General features: G+C 36.8%; 1 protein-coding gene across 5 annotated transcripts in view; it reads left to right on the top strand.

The window, feature by feature from the left end:
• ICA1 (islet cell autoantigen 1) overlaps positions 1-22088 on the top strand; it is a 66216-nt gene that overhangs the window by 6310 nt on the left and 37818 nt on the right. For 3 of the 5 annotated variants that reach the window (XM_058044041.1, XM_058043720.1, XM_058043802.1), the window contains exons 2-8: positions 3533-3579; positions 4029-4126; positions 5277-5315; positions 7503-7674; positions 9583-9655; positions 11331-11454; positions 13635-13833. In XM_058044041.1, coding sequence (XP_057900024.1) covers positions 5299-5315; positions 7503-7674; positions 9583-9655; positions 11331-11454; positions 13635-13833 — 585 coding nt within the window. In that variant the 5' untranslated portion in view covers positions 3533-3579; positions 4029-4126; positions 5277-5298. Of the gene's footprint in view, positions 1-3532; positions 3580-4028; positions 4127-4782; positions 4876-5276; positions 5316-7502; positions 7675-9582; positions 9656-11330; positions 11455-13634; positions 13834-22088 lie in introns of all 5 variants that reach the window. The other 2 variants (XM_058043884.1, XM_058043963.1) reach the window with 2 other exon arrangements.

Raw genomic sequence — 22088 nt, 5'->3', positions numbered from 1 at the left:
ACTGCATCTTGTTTTGCAGACCCATTTACTTGGTTCAGCTTGATCACAGCTTCCAGGGAGCAGGGTGGAGGAGATAGGTTGTCAGCCAAGAGCTGTTGGAGGCACAGATGGCGTTGATTCCCTCACCTAGGCACATTTTCTTCCCTTCAAAGTATTTTACATAAATGAAACTATCAGTCTTAATTTTTATATATGGAATTCCTTCTTTTTTGTTGTTGTTACTTAGCACCACTGTGCTATTACTGTATTAAAAGTTTCTTGGAAGATTATTCATTTTAATAAAACTGTTGACGTAAGTCAACAGCAGTGCATGATTCTGCCATATTTCAAAGTTATAAGTTGGAAGGACTTTAGGATATGGAGAATCTGTTAGGATTTGAGGAGCCACAGAACATATTCTCTGCTTTGAAAGAGCAGTAGACTCAGGACAGTTTTGTCAGTGAAAGTGCAGACTCTTCCGTGTGTTTTGATGAACATATTTCCTTCACATAAGGGTTGCTGAATTTTGCTATGTTGTTTGTTCAGTTCCCTTTCCTTGTTTCTGGATGTATCTCAAAAGAATGTGTTGTTCAATCTACTGCCTTCCTACATAGCTGCTAGGTCATCTTCGGTTGTTAGATTTACTCTGTACATCAGGATTTATAATGTTTTTGCAAGGATTTCAGCTCCTCTCTTTGTTCTGAGAAGCTATGATTAGATCAACAGTTTGTTTTACATACAGTCTTCAGACTTGAAAAGATTCCTGTTTGATGCCTCAGCATGCTGATATTTTTCTACGTAATCAGTTGTCTGAGCTAAGAGCACAGTAAGAGCTAGGTAACCAGTGCTCAGGCAAGAAGAGATACTTGAATTAAGGGTGTTTTGTTTGTTGAGCTGGGTTTTAAACTGATTTCCTTATAACCTAGGAAAGTATTAAGATTTGAACTTTACCATGCCGTGTGACACTTCTTACTTTTAGGCTTACTGAAAAAGAGAAGTAATGTGAGTGACACTGATATACACACTTGTTTATTATCAATGTAGCTGTTGGAGAGAAGACACTCATACCATCTTTTTCTTATGCAAGTAGAATCTAAAGATTATTCATAAAGCTGTTTAGCTCTTAGGAAACCAGACAACTTATGCTGCAGCAAAACGTACTAAAGCTAAAAAAGAGAAGCAAGCTTGTACAAATGTGGTACAGAGCATGAGCTGGAGGGTAATCCTAGCATATACTGCAGTTCAAATCACACCGTGAAAGCATTTTCTTATTTGCACAGAAAAAATTACATATGTATTCAAGTGGTCTTGGTGAATATAGAGAATCAGAAGATTCTCCATAGGAATATAAATGCCACTTGCTAATGGCGAGTGTCCTCCATCAACTTTTGTTTCAGTGTGACAGCTAATAAAATTCCTTAGTAGGATGATGAGTATGGCAGAAATAGCATGAAATTCTGTGTGCATTCCAGCTGTTATGGCTTCCTGTGGAAATAATTTGCATGCAAATAGCCTACCACCCGGAGAAACTCTGCCACAGTTGGCTGTTTGCAGGACCATCTTGGTTTTGGCATTTCTTGTTGTCTGTGGCAGAGCACTGCCTGAATTCAGCTATATTCCACCTAAAGCCAGGCAGAGTCTAGAAACAGTTCTGATGTATTTCAGGGTCCAGGCTGTGCCTGTCTTCTCTGGCATCATTGTGCAAAGAGGATGGTTTGTGGAAAGTGATGCTGGGGCTTCTTGGTGCCTCAAAAACACATGCTAAGGATTTTCAAGGTTTTGGCAGGGCTTGTGGGCCCACCAGTTCTGTATGGGAATGAATCTTTCAGCTCTGTGGCTCCTTGTGTTCCAAGCAGACTTGTTATGAGTGGAACCAGCTCAGGTTTAATGCTTAAACTCGGGTAGCATTAGTCTCTCTCAAAACACTGAGAAGCACTTGGAAAATTACTGGAACCATGAATGGACTTCTTCAGGAAGCCTTAGATCCATCACTGTGCAGTATTAAACATGGGTTTGTGTACAGTTGTCTGTAATGTGGCTCTGCTTTCTCTGGTGTGAATAAAGCAGGTGTGCTTGCTTCTGGCACCAACCCTCTCATCTAGAGTATCCCTCCCTTTTGTTTGTCAAGGTAAAGTCTGTTGTGGAGATCACAAGTGTTGTATAACTCTTTATTGTCAAATATAATGGAAACTTCCCAATACAAATGCTTTCCCATAGGGAGGTGATTTATTTTTTAAATTTTGTTAATCATTGTCAGGATAGTTCTATTTATTGAAACTTATATCTTTGTTTGTTTGTTTTAATACACTGAGAAGAAAAACAAGCAAAAAAAGTCCATTACATCAACTCCTTGTGGCAACTAAAGCTTATTTTTATATCTAACACTGTATGATAACATGGGTTAATTTTAAATTTGACTGCAATTTTTGGAGAGAGTATTGGTAGATTCAAGTTAGTGTCATGTGCATCTATTGTAGTCAATTTTGGCAAAGACCAACTGGCTTGTTACTTCTGTTTGGGACATTTGTCTTGTTCTTCAAAGGCATAAGCATTCAAAACTTGAAGTAAGGAGAGGTTATGTGCTCATTCTTGGTCTCTCTCTGCAGCCTCAAAACCAGCCTTTTGTGGCTCTAGGGATTCTTCTTTACATGACTCTTAAATGTTCCTTTTAATTCTTGGATACTTCCCTGGGCTATTTCCAGTCCCCTCTTATTAGTATCTCTCACTTTTTGAGACTAGACTTAGATTTCAATATTTCTTTTTAAAAATCTCACTGCTTTCAGCTATGCTTTTAATAGTGTCCTTTGTTAGAGCTGAACCAGTATCTTAACCCTTTTTGGTTCCAGGACTTGGAACAGACAATAACAACACATGAAGTAAGAGATTATATAAATAAATTATGGCCCTGTTAAATTACTGCAGAGGCAATACACAGCACTTTTTTTTAGCAACTACATTTCTGTTTTTTCGATGCTAGTACTTACTAAGCTGTCTTTGCAAACTGAATTCTCATTTATGACCAAAAGTCAGCTCCATACTGGAAATAAAATGGGCGCAGGGATTGAGTTTGTGTCCTGGGCTGCTGCTTGTTGCTACTGCTTAATTACAGCAATGTCCCTGGCATGCTTTTTATCTATACTATCTAGAACTCTCTGGGACCTTTTTCCCTCCTGGCCTGTTTTGGATGATAATCACATGCCAGGAGCCATTTCCAGCAGGCAGTGTAGGTAAGGCTCCATTTCTGTTTTCTTCCACCCTAATTGGCCATAGGACACCATACCAGCAGGTCTTGTAGCCCCAAATGCCATCCCATCACACAGCAGAACAGAGAATACATGCCCTCATTTTCATACCATGAAAATATTGTCCAGTTTGAATGTAAAAACTCCCACAAAGAATATCCTCAGGGCATAAGGGTGCTATGTAGGACCTGGAAGAGTATACCTAGGAAGATGTCAGAGTGAGAAGGTGAGGTCAGATGTTTAGGAAGAGAGAGCATGAGCTGTATTGCAAATAACAACTGTTTCACCATGACCCTATTTATTTTTTGTAGGGACAGTGGTTTCCAGAAGAAGCAGGTGGATGTGTACAGTGAATAAGGTCAGTGCCTTGCACCTTTTCCCCATATTGGTTGCTTAAACTTTGTTCCAAGTGATGTACGTGTTAGTCCACCTGGACAGGCTGTTCTTTGCTTCCTGTCAAACCAAGTGTGCTGCTGAATAACTGAGTCATGGACAAGCTTGTGTATACAAGCTAAATCCTGTGGTCTTATCTCACACACACACCCCCACAGTTGACTTAAGGAGGACCAGTGTGAAAACAGTGAAGTCAAGAATATAAAGGCATTAGAAAATTAGTTAGTAGTGTCTGTGCCTATGGCTCTAGAAAGAACAGCACAGCAGTCCATTCTGTATCTTGTCTGACTCAATAGTTCTATAACACAACAATCTGAAAAGATTCTTTCTTCCTCCTTTTTTAGCTGTTGCCCCTTACATTTGAACTCTGGTCTGAAGACAGAGTTACTAATTTTCTTGTGGTCTCTCCTGCAGTGCTTAAGAACATTTCACAAAAATTCCAATTCAGGCGAAATTCCTGCTCTGATATAATCTTGCAGTATCTCCTGGATCTTTGCCAGCAAGTTTCACAGGTACTGACAGCAGAGAGGTTAGGCTCAGAAATCTGAGATTTGGCTCCATTCAGCTCCAAATGGAAGTGCATGTGCTTTATGCTTGCAGGAAGCATCCAGGTTGTTTGCATTGCCTTGTTTGGGTTCCTGCAATCTGTTCCAGTCCCTTTGCCTCTCCAGTGCTAACCACACTGTCTGAATGCAGTCTTGTGCTAGTTTCCAACATGACGACTCCCCTTTGTAGCCCCTTTTCTTTCTTACTTTGATTAGAGCCAAAGTTCAGTTTCAGCACTGTTACCTCCCTAACTCCTTTTTCCATTACTGTTTTCTCAGTCAGTCAGCTTCATACCTTAGTGGAGCCTGTTGGTGTGTTCATTCTGTGCCTCTCCTTGCTGGAGTCCATTCCCCAGCAGCACCACCCATCTCACTGGCTTCATTTTGGTCTCATCCAGATCCTGCTGCAGTGCCTCCATTCCCATGTTAGCCATGTGCCAGTCCTCTCTGAAAGCAGCAGAGGAGAAGCCTGGTGCTTGTTGTTTATGATTATCTGGCTTGGCTGTTAAATTTGGCCTGGAAGGAGCATGCTCAGGTACTGGTGGGAAATTATGTGCATGCTGGAGATGGTAACTTAAAAAAATCTAAAGTTCTAATGCCTATAAATCATATTCTATCCTCAGGATCTGCGGTGTCCCTCATAGAAAAACCATCTGGTTGTTAAATTTCACATCTCTGACTCAAGACATGATGTAACTAGTGTTTTAGAAAAATAGGTCAGTGGGATATAGGCAGAAAAAAAAAGTTAAAAAGTAATTGAATTTTGTTGTGGCTAAAACTTGTAGGAAAAAAGCTTGACTGAGGGTGATGCCTAGCATGAACAATTTTGGCATGCCTCATAAAAAGTCACTGAATTTTTACCTGGTAAATATGCTTTTGCTTGAAAAACTTGCTAACATAGAAGGATTGGCAGCACTTAAATCCATTTGTAATGGGTTTTCAGGAGAATTGTGGTACACAAGGAAGGCATTTGGCTCACAGATTGAAGAGTTTTCTTTTGGAATATGGTAAACAAGATGCTGCAGCATATTAATTTTCTGAGGGAAAAGATATAGGATTTCTAGTGTTTGATCTAAGAATTACCGATACTTGTATTAACTGAACATTTCTTATTTAGGTGTCTGAAGAAGACAAGAATCATGGAAGGTCATAAATAGTAAGCATCTTGATAATTTTTTATTCTAAAGAGCTAATAGTGTTTGTATGGTGATTTGTTCAGTTTGTTCATCAGTCTCATAATTCAGGAATCTGTATTAATCCCAGCACTTTTTCTAATTTTTTTGTGACCTTATATTAGTAGCTGGTTAACATCAGATGAGTTATGGTGTTTTCTTCACTTGACTACTGAGATCTCAGTTATTTTCACTGCTGTAGCAGAAACACACAATTAGCCAGGCAGCTAAGGCCTTTATAATACCTTGTGAGAAGTTTGATGGGTATTTTTAATTATTATTAAAGTAATGCTATTTTTATTAAACTCTCATATTATGTTTTCTCATAATACAGGAGGGTTTTTTTATTCATTAAAGGTAGTAACTTTGGTATTTTAAAGGTGCAGCCTGTATCAGATCAATATAATATTCACCCAACTTGATAGGTTGTCTGTTGTCAGTGTGTGTGATGGCTTGTTTATACAGAGTTCCAAACAAAATGTGGTATGTTTTGTACATGTTTTTTATTTTTTGCAGTAGCATCAAAATACCTTTATTTTAATTTTAATTAATAAATCAAACTCTTGGAACTAATATTTGTGTAGAATTAAATGGATAAATATCTTTGCTTTTCAAGTTTGGTGAAGAAGCCATGAAGTGCTCTGTATAAGTGCTTTTAAAATGATATCTCTGCTCACTTCCAGTTTAATTTCTTACCATCTCTTTGGTAATTAAGGTGCTGTCACCTAACTCACTGATTAAAAGTAACTAAAGCAAGTAATGTAAGCCTGTGAAAAAATTTTCCTTTTCAGGTTAAACTGTGTCACTAGTGACTGTGTAGGGTAGATGTGGTTCCCTTTTGGGGAGTGTGTACCAATGGCTTGTTTTTTCAGAATGGCTGTATTGCTTCACAGCAAATGTATGGATATACATCTATCTATCTATCTATCTATCTATCTATCTATCTATCTATCTATCTATCTATCTATCTATCTATCTATCTACCTATCTATCTATCTATCTATCTATCTATACATATGATACATATAATCAGAGGGTCATAGGATGATTGAGTGGCCTGGGTTGGAAGGGACCTCAGAGATGATCTGGTTCTAACCCCCTGCCATGGGCAGGGACACACGTCTCCATACACGACTTGATGTGTATGTTGGGTCTGAAGACCTCTTGGGGTAGCATCTCTGAGCAATCTGTGTGTTGTGAACAGAACTAGGGGTCAATATCTCACTAATGAACTCCAGTTTAACACTCCAGGTGTACGGTGTCTTCTCAAAATAAACTCAACCTATTTAAGTTTTGTGAAGCATCCAATTATAGCAGTGTTTAGCAACCACTTTTTAGTTCTAAAAAGCTGAAAGACTACTCCAGCTTTTTGTATATGCATATGGGGGAAATGTATGTACTTCTGCACAAATTAATAATGGAGTAACACTTCCTGGAAGACACTGAAATTTTGTGGTAAAGCTATATTTTCTATTAAGCTGTCTGGGTATGGCTTAAATATTGTGGAATATGGAATTTATATATTGCACTTTTTATTAGGTCTGCTGCAGGAATGCAGAATTATTTGTCAGTGAGAAATAATCCTTGAAATAAAAAGTTACCTGTTATACACCCACAGTTGTCATGTAGTCCATTGTATAAAGAGAGATGTGAGATATCAGTCTTTCACATAGCATGCTCAAAAGAGATGAGTGTTTTTCTGATTCTTTTTTTATTCAGTTACAAAAAAAGGAGGGCAGGAAGTAGTCTAATCCCATTCATAAAATGAGCTGTGTCAAATCCCAACAGTGCTGAAATGGCATGAAAATTGCTACCTGCTTGAGCAACTCTGCTAGTTCACTTGAAACTCTTCTATTAATTATACAAAATAAAAAGTTAATTCCATGGGCTAGAAATCCTTTCCTAATGCCTTGGGGGAATTCTTTGAGGCTGTTTATTAGGCAGTACTGCATGGTTAAGATATTCAAGTTGAAATCAGTGTATTTTTTTTCAGAGTAGGATGGGAAGTACAGTAATTTAGTTGCTTTGTTATTAATGCATAATGAGGAACTGCATGTTATATGTGTGTTGGCATGCAAACGCAATACTCTTAATGGAAATGTATTAATTGTGTTAGAGTTATCTTTAAAGTATCCAATTGAAGTTTTAAATTTTGTTTGTTAATATTCTAGCAACTATCCAAGAGAATTTTATGATCAATATGCTCAAAGCCAAGAAAAATCTGTGGTCAATAAAATGCAACAGAAATACTGGAAAACAAAACAAACCCTTATAAAAGTTACAGGAAAAAAGGAAGATGAGCATGTTGTTGCTTCAGATGCGGATCTGGATGCAAAACTAGAGGTTTGTAATATTTACATGTCTGTTCTCTACTTGTTAATTTTTAAAGTGTTTTCATTTCCACCAAGCCTTTAACATGTGTGCATGTAGGATATAATTACATACATACATTTTTATAATTTTCATGTATTAGCTCTTCCAGATTCTGACAAAAGTATCTGTGTAAATTCAGAGAATATAGGGGAATTTAGGAACACAAAACCCTATGTCCCTTTAACTTTGTTTGAAACTGAACATATCTCAGATTTATTTTCATATTTTAGGGACAGATTTTCTCCTTTTGTTAGCAGAGGAGTCAGGAGATTATCCTTTGCCTATGTCAGTTTAAGGTGATTTGGTTTGGTTTTTTCCTAAAAGTATTTTATTGAGCATACAAATGACATTTTTTTATACAAGTATGAAATACCACATATACCAGAAAAACATTCAATATGCCCAGGAGCAAGGTGCACAGTGCATTCTACTCTGAAGGTTTCGAGCAGATTAGTGGGTTCTGACATGTCAAAAGAAGCCTCTGAAAGTCTTAAAAATAAAACCAAGAGAAGGAATCCTGCTGTGTGACAAATACAGTCCCACTGTCAGTACCCTCAACTCCACTGAGGGGGAAAAAAATAGGTTAAAGTTCTACAAAATTAAGACCTAGAATGTTTTTGAGACAAAGCAAAAAATAGAGGGTGTAGTATGGAAGTGTAATAAGCCAGTTAATGTCCATGTAAGTTCTGTTTGTGTTGTTTTCTTGCATGATGGTAAATGTTTTGCTTTACTGGCTTTCTTGTAGTTTCTTTAAAAAAATGTTGACTTAGGATTCTCAGTTTATTTAGGTTTTAGTTGAAATACAGGAGGCTGTAGTAGAACAAACTCAAGAGCAATCACTTATCACCCAGTGGTTCTACTTACAGTCTTCACAATGGGTTGTAAATCAGGAGTATTGATGTAAAACAAGCTGGAAGTATGGAACACTATTTTATAAATACATACCTGAGTTTTTACCATGTCTACTGTGTTGCAGATTTATCAGGAAGCATGCTCTGTTAGCTCAGGTGGGGCTGGAAGTAGTGGAATAAGTTCACACAAGTGGAATAAGTATGTTTTGAACAAATTCTCACTTGCAAGTCATACTCCCACTTGAAAAGACAAGACCTGTGTAAATTTGTAGTCAAGCAGCCTTGACAGAAAGCACTAACTGTGCCAGTGATCTATTTTACTTCTAGCTGTGTAATGCCTCATATGGTAGAGTTTAGATTTAAGTTGCAGGCTGGAGGTTTTAGATGGACAGACAGAGAGAGTAGTAATTTTTCTATTTCCTAGAAATAATCTCCAAATATAGTCATGACTGACTTTTTTTTTTACCTCTACTTCCTTTGAAAGCTGCTTTGTTTCCCACATGCCAATAAAACTTTCAGTTTAAATCAACAACCTTCTGTGTTGGCCATACCTATGCAAGCTTGTTCCACTAGACTTGACAGTGTCTATGAAAAATTTAGTATGCATATTCCCACATTTGAGAATGACTGATTGATAAATATTTTGATAACTCTGTTCTACCTTGAGGTTTTTAGAAGCAGATTTGTACATCTTCATATCTATGCAAAGATATCTCCTAAAAAAACCCACACCCAACGCAAGTCCTTTGGTTAACTACCAACTGTTGCAGACCTGTTTCCAAAGTTATTTTTTCTTTATTTTCCTTCTGTAAGGTTATGATTGGTCAGTCTTTAGTTTCAGTAAAAAACTTAATTGAAAAAAGAGCACAATTGATAAGGGAAATACCAGAAATATTTCTCATTGTTCAAGAAGAAAAGAATGCTCCCTAATAATTTCTATGAAAAATTAAGGTCTTTCTTGTATTTTATTCCTCAGTGTTTCTTGCATACGCTTGACAAATTTTTGTGTATTTTGTTTCAATATCAGCTGTTCCATTCTATTCAAAGAACGTGTATGGAGTTGCTGAAAGCAATTGAACTGTATCAAAAAAGGATTTGTTGTAAGTATGATCAAACACAGTAGTTAAAATGATAAGAAGGTCTACATTATGGAATCATTGAACAAGTGAAAAGGTAAAAATGAAAGCAGAGAACTACTAGTTTCATCCTGTTCAAAAGTAATGTTCCTTGCAGACACCTGAATGCAAATTTGGTTATTTGTTTGAAGATTTTCCAGTTCTGACGTTTTATTGATATGATGCCGTGATAGCAATAATGACTGGAGAAAGCTTTCTTTAGTTTTTTTTCCCCCCATTACTTAGTTGACAAATTCAAAAGTGTCATGTCTAGAAATCATAACCCCTTTCTAAACAGTTTTAGTGTTTTGTTTTGCTATTTTTTTTAAATCAGGATTGCTGATGAAGAGTTTTTGTCTTATTACTAGTTTTATAATCAAGTAATCTATGCTATTATGATGAATTTGATCATGCTGACTTGATTGTAAAAACCATACAGTAATTAGTGACAGTCATTAGTGAGAGATGGGGGACCTGATTTGGGAAGTTTCAAACAGCAAGCTGTATTAAATGTCCTCCAGAGGTTCTCTACAGTCCATATTATTTGATTTCTGGCCTGAAGGAGAGAGTTCAGCTATGAAATCAGTAAATCTTCAATTGCATTTTCTCGAGGCTTTCATTTTTCTTTATCCAAAGAAAGTCAGAGATAATGTTTCAGAATCAGGAGGTAAAATTGAAATACAGAATAGTAGTGTATCAAGTTAAAGAATTGGCAGGTGAAATCTGATGGCAAGATTTGCATCAGATGCAGATGTGCATCCTCTACCAAAGAGTGCCGAGTCTGCACTGGAGTTGGCTGTTGGCATTTTGGAAAATGGCAAGAGGACTTCAGGAGATCATCTTCATTGTTTTAGGCCATTCTCCCTCTTGATAGTGATTGACATTGGTAGTATAGGAGATAGCCACTTTAAAAGACAAAGAGATGAGAGCATCATTAAATGTTTTTGAAAGGTTCTCTGTGATCCATTGTCCCAGTTTAGAAGCAGTCAACAATTCAATGTAAAACCGCTTCATCTTCCTGTTTAAAAAAATAAAAAAATTCTTTGAGGTAGATGTGTTTCAGGTAGTTGAAATACAGTGTTTGAATTACAGAATGTTCAAGTTGTGAAGTAATCTTGCCAGGTAATTTGAAAGTAAATGTTCTTTAAAATGAAGTACTAGACTTGTCATGTGAAATTTTATGTAGTCAGGCATGAAGAATGGTAAGAGAAAAGCAAGTAAATGAGTTTTGGTTAGTACAACTTGGAATTAGCTTCAATAAAAGTATGCTATCAGCTGAGGCAATCCAAGTGGTAAAAAAGAACTAAAAACCAACCTACCAAACCAGACAGAACCCAAAAAACCCAACACTGAAAGTTAAGTGCAATCAAGATGTAATAAAACCCTTTTTGTAATATAACCAACCCAGATTTTCCTTTGTAAGAAAGAAATAGCCCATTTTGGTGCTGATGGAATTTTGTGATTTTTGTTAAGTATATCAGCAAGCGTCTCAAATGAACCAGGTCTTCTGTTTACTAGATGCAGGAATCCTGTGAAATTATTTATTTTTGCTTTGCTGCTTGGACCTAAAGTGACTTAAACTGTTTGATGGTAGGCTGGTTTTTAAGCTGTTAGGGACCAACTAAATAACATATTTGACAACTCATTTATTTTTTGTTAGTTCTGTCTCAGGAAGAAAATGAATTGGGGAAATTTCTTCGATCACAGGGTTCTCAGGATAAAACAAGAGCAGGAAAAATGATGCAAGCTACAGGAAAGGCCCTCTGCTTTTCTTCTCAGCAAAGGTATATGGGTCAACATTTCTGTCTGATTTGCATAGTACTTGTGATAATGGTAGTTGATTCACCAATGTCATCATTCATTTGGCCATTTGAAATGTGTGAGGAACCAATCGATAGGAAAATTATTGACAAAATTTGCTGTAATATTGGCAATATTAGTGACTTCTTGAATTTTGCCTGATGGTGCTTTTTGTCCATAGACCTGCTATGTCTGTCTTCAGATCCCCTGCCTGTGCCTGTTCAGCTCAGTGTCTCTAAGGCTGTACTGGAGCTTCTCCAGCAGTAGGGTTGTAAAGGAGATGATGTCAGATCCCTCTCCTGGTTGGTAGCAGTTGTCACTCTGCAGAGAAGTGCTGCAGCAAGCTCACTGTGGAGGTGTCTGGCTCCTGCAAGGGAGGGAATGAGTAAGGGAATACTTTTTTCTGGGCCATCGGGTCTCATACCTCAACTAGTTGGAAGAGAAAGGAGGAGTCTGAATGCCATCTTCTGCTTGAACTTCAGTGTAAAGTTCCCCTGAGACAAGATCCCAGATCCCTACAGAGCTCATGTAGGTTGTGCAGGGGCAAGTAAAAGGCAAGGAATCCAGATGGACTCACAAACACACTAACACCTGCTGTTAACTGGAGTCCTTCATGTGTCCCTGACCTGGTGTTTGCTCTAGGAGTTTAAAAATAGCATTACCTGATGTCATTGTAAGTATTGTGATGCTCTTTTTCACAGCATTAGGACTATGAAAGGATGAAAATCACCATCACTCACAAAGGAAGATTCTATTCCATTATGTTTTACAGGATTTTGGAGGGCTGTCAACTACTATGATACTTTCTGGCTTTATCTTAACAGTGCAGTTGTTTGGCTCAAAATGAAGCACAGCATGCAGAGCACTGAGAATTTAATATGTTTATTATCTTGGGCTAGAGTTTGGTCATTAGCACCTCCAGTAGCAGTCATGATTGGGATCATTAAGGCACTTGTAAAGCACCTTTGAGCAAAAGTGCTGATGGCTTGCTCCTTAATGAAGCATAACTGTTAATAGACAAAATCTCAATGCATATCTTCTTTTGGATATCTGGGTAAGAATTTGTGGAATGAGAAAAAACATCATGGAAAAAAAAAGTCACATTGAATTCACATATTAATATAGCTCTGACCCAGTACTTTTTTAAGGCATCTTTTCAGATAAATTCACATTTAAAACAAAACCATTTGTCTTTCTTCTTTTGAGCTATCCTCAAACTCTTGTTGAAGTTGGGACTGCTTTTATTGATGTTTCATGCTTGTAGCTAGCTCATTAGCTGGAGATCAAGACAACATATCTTGGGGTACTGGAGCCAAAATTAGAAATTCTCTTATGCCAAGGGACTTCCTGCACATTTAACTATCTCTGTGCTGGTGTGGGGCTGATTGAACCCATTCCAGTGAGGTGCTGCTGGAAGCCAAGAGGGAAGCAGAAGCAGCAGGAGGAAGCAAAGCAAAAGGAATAATCCTGTCGGGTGTTGAGATCCCATTAGGAGCTGAAGTGATGGCATAGGGGGGACAACAGTGTCTCCTACTGCCTTTCCAAAGTGTGGTTGTCAGGAGAAACATTTAGATAAATGTCTGAATCTTCCAAAAGAAAAGATAATGTCCTTCAAAGAAATTGTTCCAGTTACTAAAAAAAAAAAAAAAAGAAAACCTCAGATAATTATCTACCTGACAGATGAATTATTTATTTACATTTATATTTGAGGACTTGAAAGACTAATGGAAGTACTTTTTGTGATGTTTAGCATGACATTCCTAATACATCTGTAATACTTTTCCAGTAATAAATTACCTTGGGTATATTTTTATAGTTGCTAAATGAAACTTATGAAGAGGAATGGTAATAACATACAAGTGGTCAAACTAAAATACATAGGCACAGTAGAAGAGGTTTCTTTTCCACTCACATGTGTAATTCAAAAGTTGCTATTTGAACAGAAGAGTTGCAAACAGTATTCATTCAGAATTACTATGTTTCATGTGTACCTCCAACCATGTGGTGGAATCATCTGAACGTACACTGGCACTAAAGTGAACTGTGTTGGCTGTGTATGTTTTTTTTGAGTGCTGGTAAACTGTCAGGAGTTGTATTAATCCTTTGTGGAACAACATGTTTAAGGTGTTCCTCTCTTTCCTCTCTTTGCTCCATGCCTTCCCAGGTTAGCACTCCGTGTCCCTCTCAGTAGGTTGTATCAAGAAGTGGAGACTTTCAGATACAGGGCCATCTCAGACACGTGGCTGACGGTGAACAGGATGGAGCAGTACCGGACTGAGTACAGAGGAGCTCTGCTCTGGATGAAAGATGTGTCTCAGGAGCTGGATCCAGATCTTTATAAGCAGATGGAAAAGTTCAGGAAGGTATGAGGTTTCCTAGAAGGGATTGCCTAATGAGTGACAATGAAGGATGGTTTTGATTCTTCCAAGGAGGGCATAATTAAGAAGCAATAAGGATGCCATTTATCCTAACCACTTCTTTGTGAGCTGTAAGGAAAGGCATTTTTTAGTAGTGTATTAAACTTCAGCATACATCTTTATAATTTAAATAATATATCTTTTTGAAGAAGGTTATCTAATTTTGAATCCTTAGTGGTGATGCCTGAATGACTAATAGAGGAAGACATGTCTGCTGTCAGAGGGGGAAGGGAATATTAATTTTTGCAACTAAAAAACAATAACAAAAGTACTCTACCTAATTGGTCTACTGCTAAATTTTGAGGGCAGTTAAAACCAACATTTTCAAAATTCGCTATTGTTGGATTTTGGGGAGGAGTTGCAAATCTGGAATTTATTTTTAGGTTCCTGATGCAGTTCAGTGTGATTCTTTGGCAACTGTTAAACCCTAAAACTGCTAAGGAGGCATTCTCCATAAATAGCCTTCATTCAGTGTCACTCAAGTTTGCTAAACTCCTCCCCTCTCAAAAGACTTGCAAAATCACAAGTCCTAGGTGGTAGGCTGCAATGTTGCTACCAGGTGAGAGTATAAAATTTATTTAGGCTGATCCTGTCCCAGTTCAGGAATGCACATGAGACATTTTCTAGTGAGGCCCTAGAGCCAAGTTTGTCAAAAGTCTGTAGTGTTCACAGTTGGCTGTTTATAGATGCTGCCTCTCAGGAAGACTTAGGATCTTAGGTATAACCAAGTGGCTTATGCTTTGAGTAAAGGCAGTAAAAAAATTTACAGAAATTGTGAAACTGTATTAAAGTGTACAGAAACTGTATTAAAGTGTACATGTAAATATGTATGTGTCTTAGAGATAGGTAATGTGTAAAAGAGAAAATCCTGTTAATTGATGGCTTAAGCAGTCTGTAACTGAAAGTGCTTGAAGATAAAAGGTATATAACTGTAGATTTTAAAAGCTTGACTAAACCATCCTAAGAGGAAAGGACTGGCATGCATCTAACTATGCTATTTTTTGTAAGCCAAAGTGGTGACAATAGCAATTAAGAAAGGGATGGAACAAATAGTGCCCCAGTTAGTCATCTAATCTTTATTTAATGCTTCAGTACAGGGTATTCCTGTAAGTCTTGTGGCACCAGACATATATTTTATTATGCCCTATGGGAAATGTTTGTAATGGCAAGTTCTTGCAGGTAAAATAATTGGTATGGTCTTGGCCTCAGCTGATTGCTTATGTACATTGTTTGATTTATTAGGAAAACACTTAAAAATGGAATGTTAGAATGAATAAAGCAGTACGGGTCATAGAAAACTGATTTATAGCTTTCTTGCTAAACAAGTGCCGTGGAAAGCATAAATTATATAAATGGCAAAGTAATTAAAATAACATATGGTTTGTGCAGTGAGCACTTGTAGATAAAAACTTAGATGTGGAATTTCAGACATCTTGAGTTGCTGTGCTTCAAGGTCAGCAAAAAAATATATTTTTTTAAAATTCTTACAAAATTTAGTAGCAAAAATGTGGAAATACTAAGTATTTTTAAATATTTCTAGATCTGAAATAAATTACATTCTGAGATAAAAAAATAAAAGTAGATTCTAAAATTCTGTAGCATGACCTCAAATAGTTAAAAAAAAACAAACTTGAAAGTCTTCTGAACATATCTCTTGTCCAACTGGCTGTGGACTGAAAACCTTTCAGTTCACATTGTAATGCAGGGAACAAAAAGCTCTACATTTTGTAGCCAACAAAGCAAAGAAATGCCCCTGGTATCCACTTTCCCACATTTCCCATCTGTGCAACAGGCATATCAAGCTAGTCTTTGAAGATTTAATACTTGCAGAACGTAAACTTTTTGGTTTTTAATCACGGGGAAAAAATACTGAAATAAAATCCACAGGCATAATGTTCCTAGGTAGCGTTGCTGAGCAAGACCTAAGTTTCTTTTTAGTGCTTTACAAAAATTAATGGTGGATTCTGTAGTTCTAAATAATTAAAGGAGTTTTTATTGTCTTTTTTTTCTATTTTTGCTTGCAGATCTTAATTGTGCCATAGTGTGGCAGTGTAATGCTGAGGTTTTAGGGCTTATTTTGGATCTGTAACAATTTAAGAAGTCATGCTAGTTTTTTGTTGAGCAAGATGTTATAATTATTCACGTAAGGTTTTTGGTTCTTAAATATACCATTGCCAGAGAGAAGCATTTTGAGCTGGAGCTGCATATTGAATGATACACCACCAAGTAGTTAGGGAAGCTAATCCTCTCAGAGCACTTGAAAGAAAGTTTTCTTCAGACTTCTGATTGTAAAAATCCAAACTATTACTTAAGTAAATGTTTTTTGGTTTTTTTTTTATTTCTAGTAAACAGTGCTGGTTTAATGATCTTTAATACACCTAGTACATCAGCAGTATTTATATCATTTAGTTAAAGGACTGTTTTTCAAGTATGTAGCCTTTTATAATGTAATCCTTAATGTATCATTATGTATACAGATATGGTACTTGTTTTTGGAGACCAAAGCTAAATCAGTCCAGATGGGGTTTTCATACCTTCCCTCAGAATAGCTCAGGCTAAAAGATCAATAGTTGAGTCAGTATTTTCAGAGCTGATAAAATCTGAGTTAAAACACTGACATTTTTGTAGCTCTCTTTCAAAACAAAGAGGTACTTGAAAGAATTTTCTAATGCTGTTCTTAAGGCGTCAGCCTAAGTGTGCAAGACCCAGCAACACTACCCCTTTCAGAGTGTCTCAGAGCACTGCAGAGCAGCCTTTTTACATTGTTGTTTGAAGATAGCTGTATAATTGTAGCTACTTGAGTCAAACTAAGGAAATAGGTATTTACTTTTTCCTGCAGAGTTCTATAAATGCTATGTAACTTCTTTTTTTTTTTCCTATTAGCAGTTTTTATGAACAGTGCAGTGCTGTTCTGGTTACAGAGGTCTTCCATCCCAAGTTCAGAGTTTGAAGTGTTCCTTGAGAGCATCTAAACAGTGCTGTGATATATAGAAGAATGTTAATGAGCTAATATCCTTTTACCAAATTCTTCACACTGATCAGGTTTTTAATGTTCTTAAATCTGGTCTCTTTTATCTGTGTGGAGAGACTGTACACTATAACATGAACTGTGCTGTGACATTGAAAATTATAGACCAAATGGCCCAAGTGTGTCCTTCTTCCAGCTCTGAAAAAGTTAAGCTTTTCCATGCATTTTCTGAGCAGGAATGCAGCAGTGTGTAGGGATAAACTGAGACCAGGACACAGCCTTCCATATGCGGCCTATATGACACAGGACAGTGTGCTGTTCAATTTTACTTGGCTGTGCTATCCCATGAACAGTTCAATACTGTAGACTTTCTCATCAAACCTGTACATTTCAGTGCCATCCCTAACAAATAAAAAGTGAGAGCTGAAAAAAGTTGTCATGCTGACCTTCAAGCTAGCTATGAGAAAATTACATCTGTGGCATGATAGGTTGTTTATCATGCTACATTGATAAAGCAGATTAATCCCTTCTGTATTTGTTTTTTGCTTCCTTTGTTCTCATACTCCTCTGCTTCCCCTTCATTCTGAGGTTTGAACCAAAGCTGAAGTATTTTTGTAAGTACCCAGTGGCAATGCTGGGCTCCCTGAGACAGGCTGCACTGCACCTTACCTACCCAGCTCTCGGTTTGCGGGTAGATGTTGAGAACTTGCAAGCTAGAAGCTGAATTGTTTGGATACATTTTATCTCCAATTCCTTATAGTCTTTATATACTTGAAACAAAATTAATGCCCTTAAATGTAATTTTAAAGACAAATCTGTGGAGAGAACAGTAAAGTGGGAAGAAGGAAGGTTCAACAAGAAGAGCTCAAAATGACATAACGACAACTTAAACTGCTGTTGTTATAAATGTACCAATATAGGGAGTGGCTGACCTGTGCAAGCTTTCCTTGAATATATTTTACTTCTTGAAAGTTAAAGCTCCAGTGTATAGATGGGAAATAATGAAGATATAAATAATTCTATTGATTAAAAGGTCATAAGGGAATCACTGACTGTATGTATTCATTGTAAAGGTCTCAGCAAGTATGGCTCAGATACATCTGCTGCAGCCTGTCAGGAAGGCTCAGGACCTACAGCTCTCTTCCCCTGCTGTCCCCTTGCCCGGTATCACTGCTGGGCACGAGGACATTCTGGCTTGTGTGATGATAAAGGTGCTGTACCATGTTACAGCATCATCTGCTGCTCCCCTATCCATTAACATTAGCTGCTAACAGCCCAGCAAACCTAAAGGCACTTTGGAAATGTACTGGAGTATTGTTTTAATTTTCTTTTTTGTAATTCTCTGTTACTTTTGAAAACTCTTGGAGAGTTCAGAAAATGCAAAAAGCCTGCTGAAGGAGAAAAACCAAATATGAAGCTGATCTTTGACGTAAGGACAGACTTGGCAGTTGCCATACTTGGGAACTAAATTTCAGTTTCTGGTAAAAATAAAGTGAAAAGGAAATCTGTAGGCATTTAGAAGCTAGCAAACTGAAGAGCAAGTAAAAACAGAGGTTTATAAATAACATTACATGATGATGTTTTTTATATTATTGCATTTTTAGTCAAATTGTTGTTTTAATGGAAAACAAATTGCAAGTCTGTATTCTTGCAGTTCCTTATGAGTGATTACTGGAAAAGTGAGTTTAACTTTACTAGAAAAATAAGAGCTTTCAGGAGCTGAGAGTTGAGAATATTGACCAAAGAACACTAAACAAAGTTTCAGAGGATCGTAGAATTTAAAGATATAAAACAACTTAAAGATCAACTAAACTCTCTTCCTGCCAGAACAAAATCTGTACATCTGTAATATGTTTTCCAAGTATTTTTCTATATCTAATAAAACAATTGATTTGAGGGTGACTCTCTTAGAAGTTTTGTGGTGCTGTTTGTTGGTCATGTTCTAGTTGAATTATTAAAAGCCAACCAAGAGAAAATATGCTAATGCTATTGGCATCTGCAGATGATATTAAGCTGGAAAATCTTTCAGTTTTCCAGCAGCAAAGTACACCAGGATCTTAAAGAAAAATATCTTTGGCCATGGCAGTCACAACGGTGTAAATAAAAGACTCTAAGTTGTCATAGGTACAAGTAGCAGTATGATTGATGGATATTTAGAGCCAGCTGGGTAGTCACTGTTGACCAAGCTTGGGTTTTTAAAATTAACAGAAACAATTCTTAAAAAAACCCGTAGTTATCTCTGTTTGATTTTAGGTGTTACTTTCCCATTAAATTCCAACTCCATCTGAAAAACTTTAAGCACTTTTATCTTGGGGCAACAATAATATAGGCCCCTACATGTGAGAGAGCACATGTTGGTGTTTGTGCTCTGGAGGTGTCAGAGAGGTCTGAGTTGCTTCAGTAGACTGTATGCTGGATATGAGATGTGTGGCACTGCAATGTGAAAAAAGAATGGTGACTTTCTTAACACCTGCTAGGAATCTGGGATAGTAAAGCCTCTCACAGTAATAGATATGATTTTATCAGCCTTGATTCAAAATCTTCCTTTAAAAAACCAAAACAACCCCCCACCTATTCTCTTCAGTGATTTGGATTGCTGCTGCTGCTTACTAGAAGAATAGGTGAACTTCCAGGAGATGCAGTAATACTCTCTGCAAGGTAGAGAGTATGAGTCTCCTCTCAAATTAGTAAGATGGTGTCAAACTGCACTCTGAGATCCACATCTTAGTGCAGCAATGTGATAGCAGAGATAAAGATAACAGCCCACTCTTACGATCCGATGATAAGCAACACCCACACATATCTCTTCTTGTGGCATGCCTGTGCCATCAGGAGTAGGTTTGGCTTCTTTCTGGTGGGGAATAGCAGTCAGAGTAGGGGTTTTGAGATCAGTTTTTTAAATATGAAAGTGTATGGTGTTGGAAAGGCTAAATTTAGTGATTTACCGAGAAATTAGGGTAGGGAAAGACAAAGCATATAAAAAGTGCTCTTCATTCAAAATTCTAGTTGTTGCTTTGTGATTATTGCATCTCCCTGTAAAAGCAGATGGAGTTCCAGTGCTGAGTGTATTATCTTAGAGGATTTTCTGCTGTAATGTTCTTTCCAACTTCTCCAATATAATATTTAGTAACATTAAGCAGAGAAACCAAAACATTACAAGATATCTCACATGCAAAATGCACAAGCATTTTTAGGCAGTTAGGAAAGATATACCTCTTTTGAAAACGTAATCTTTAGGAGAAATGTTCTTCACAGTAAAAGCATTTTATAGTCTTACAACTTTAAATTACCATTTCAAGTACCATTTGTAAGACTCCGAGTACATAATGATACAAAATCAATAATTTTCTGAAGCCATTTCATGTATATTAAATATCACTGATGATTGTTACTGAGTTAAAAGCAAAGTAACAATGTGTGATGGAGATGCCCTTTTAAAAGCATAATAACAGTATGCCACTTAAAAATAGAAACAGACTTCTTGGAACAGATTACATCATCTTTAGAGGTATTGCTTGTAGAATATGGTTGCTTCCAGAGATTAATGCTTACCCTTGATAAATGGTTCATCATCTGTTCAGTTATTTTTACAAAAGAAGAATTTGAGGTGAGACTCTGAAAAATGGCATTAAAGTAAAATATAATTAGTCTGCTGTTAGTCCTCTAGATTACAGATATGATATAGTTTTTTAACTTTGTTTCATGTGACCTTGCTGAAATCAAACAAGGCAGATTTGAGTTATTTGTACGTTTTCAGTACCTGTGTTTATGTTGAGAAAAGGTAAGCGAGACATCCTAAAAATTTCTGTTCACCTAAATAACAGAATAAAAAATGTTTCAACAGACTACAATAAATCTTCTAAAAAAAAATCAGTGATGTAAATCAATAGCCTTAACTTTTATGCAATAATTGGTTTTGGTCCCAGTATTAAAAATACTCTCTCAAACATGATGTGATTAAAATTAAACTCCAGGAATTTTCTCATGCCTAATAATTACAGGGATGTGTAAATATTGAATTTATTATTGGATTTTAAAAAATGCAGGAATGGAAAAAAAATACCTGAAATATTATTCTGAAAATGGGAAAGAAAAGATGATTGCCCAGACAATTTCTATTGCTCACATGAAAACTCAAACCCTGCAAGCTGGTCTATGTGGGCAAAGCTTGTTACCCATGTGGATCATTTTGTGAATTCAGAACCTAAATGAAGTGTAAAAAATATGACCAGAGTAGGCTGTGAAAAGAGAAATGAGATTTGGAAAATTCCCTCAACATTAATAGTCTGAAAAGGCTAGGAGGATAGCTAAAGAAATATTTTTTAAAAATAAATGAAATACAGATGTGACTGAACTGAGAGAATTCTGCAGAAGTGAAGAATAAACAGGAAGGGGAATACAGCTGTTGGGGAAAACATTGTTTACACAAGAGAACCAAGCTTTTCTATAGTCGCCACTGCCCAGGAATTCTTCTTATACTTTCCTAAAATGCCTGGGCACATGCATAATGTAGTCCATCTGCTTTGACTTCATAAGGCCTTAGCTGTTCAGTTGTATGTTGCATAGGCTCTGAAAGATGCTATGTTTGATTTTTCTCCTTCACTTAATGAAACCAAATTAGATAGGATTAAAAAAACCCCAACAAACAAAAAGGTACTGTTCTAACCAAAAAAATGGCAAATATACTACCATCTCTGATTCAGAGTTCTGCCTGAACCCTGCTTATGTTTCAAATGTTGTTTCATCTTTAATAGCACACTGTGAAGAGCACCACAAAAAGATTTGTGTCTTTTTTATAAATTTTATAAATTTGTACTCTTTCAGAGTTTGTGTCTTGACAACAATATAATTAAATTGTTTTGATGGAAGCAAGCCATGCTTATTGATATATTAAATGCCAACCAGGAACAGCAATAACAAAGCATGGGATTGTTTACAACAGACTTTGTGTTACAAATGTATCGTGATTATTTGTGGGTGCCATTTTATATTCTGTGCTGAAAGGTTGAATAGAAAATGAAACACAAAACCTTGACTTACAGGACTTCTGCATTAGCACTGTAAACAGGGTGGCTTTGCACTCAGGACAGTGAGAGCATTTGGGGACTGAATATTAAAGGAACTTGGTAATCCTGTTGATTTTGTTAGAGGTGTCTTTCTTAATGTTGGTGTCACATCTAGCTATGATTTGCAACATGTGTCAGTGCCATTCCCTGGCAGTTTGAACATCTGT

Source organism: Melospiza georgiana, chromosome 1 (assembly GCF_028018845.1).
Source record: "Melospiza georgiana isolate bMelGeo1 chromosome 1, bMelGeo1.pri, whole genome shotgun sequence".
In the NCBI taxonomy this organism is placed as follows: domain Eukaryota; kingdom Metazoa; phylum Chordata; class Aves; order Passeriformes; family Passerellidae; genus Melospiza; species Melospiza georgiana.
The sequence above is the reverse complement of the archived record's forward strand: the minus strand, read 5'-3'. Positions and strand labels throughout refer to the sequence as shown.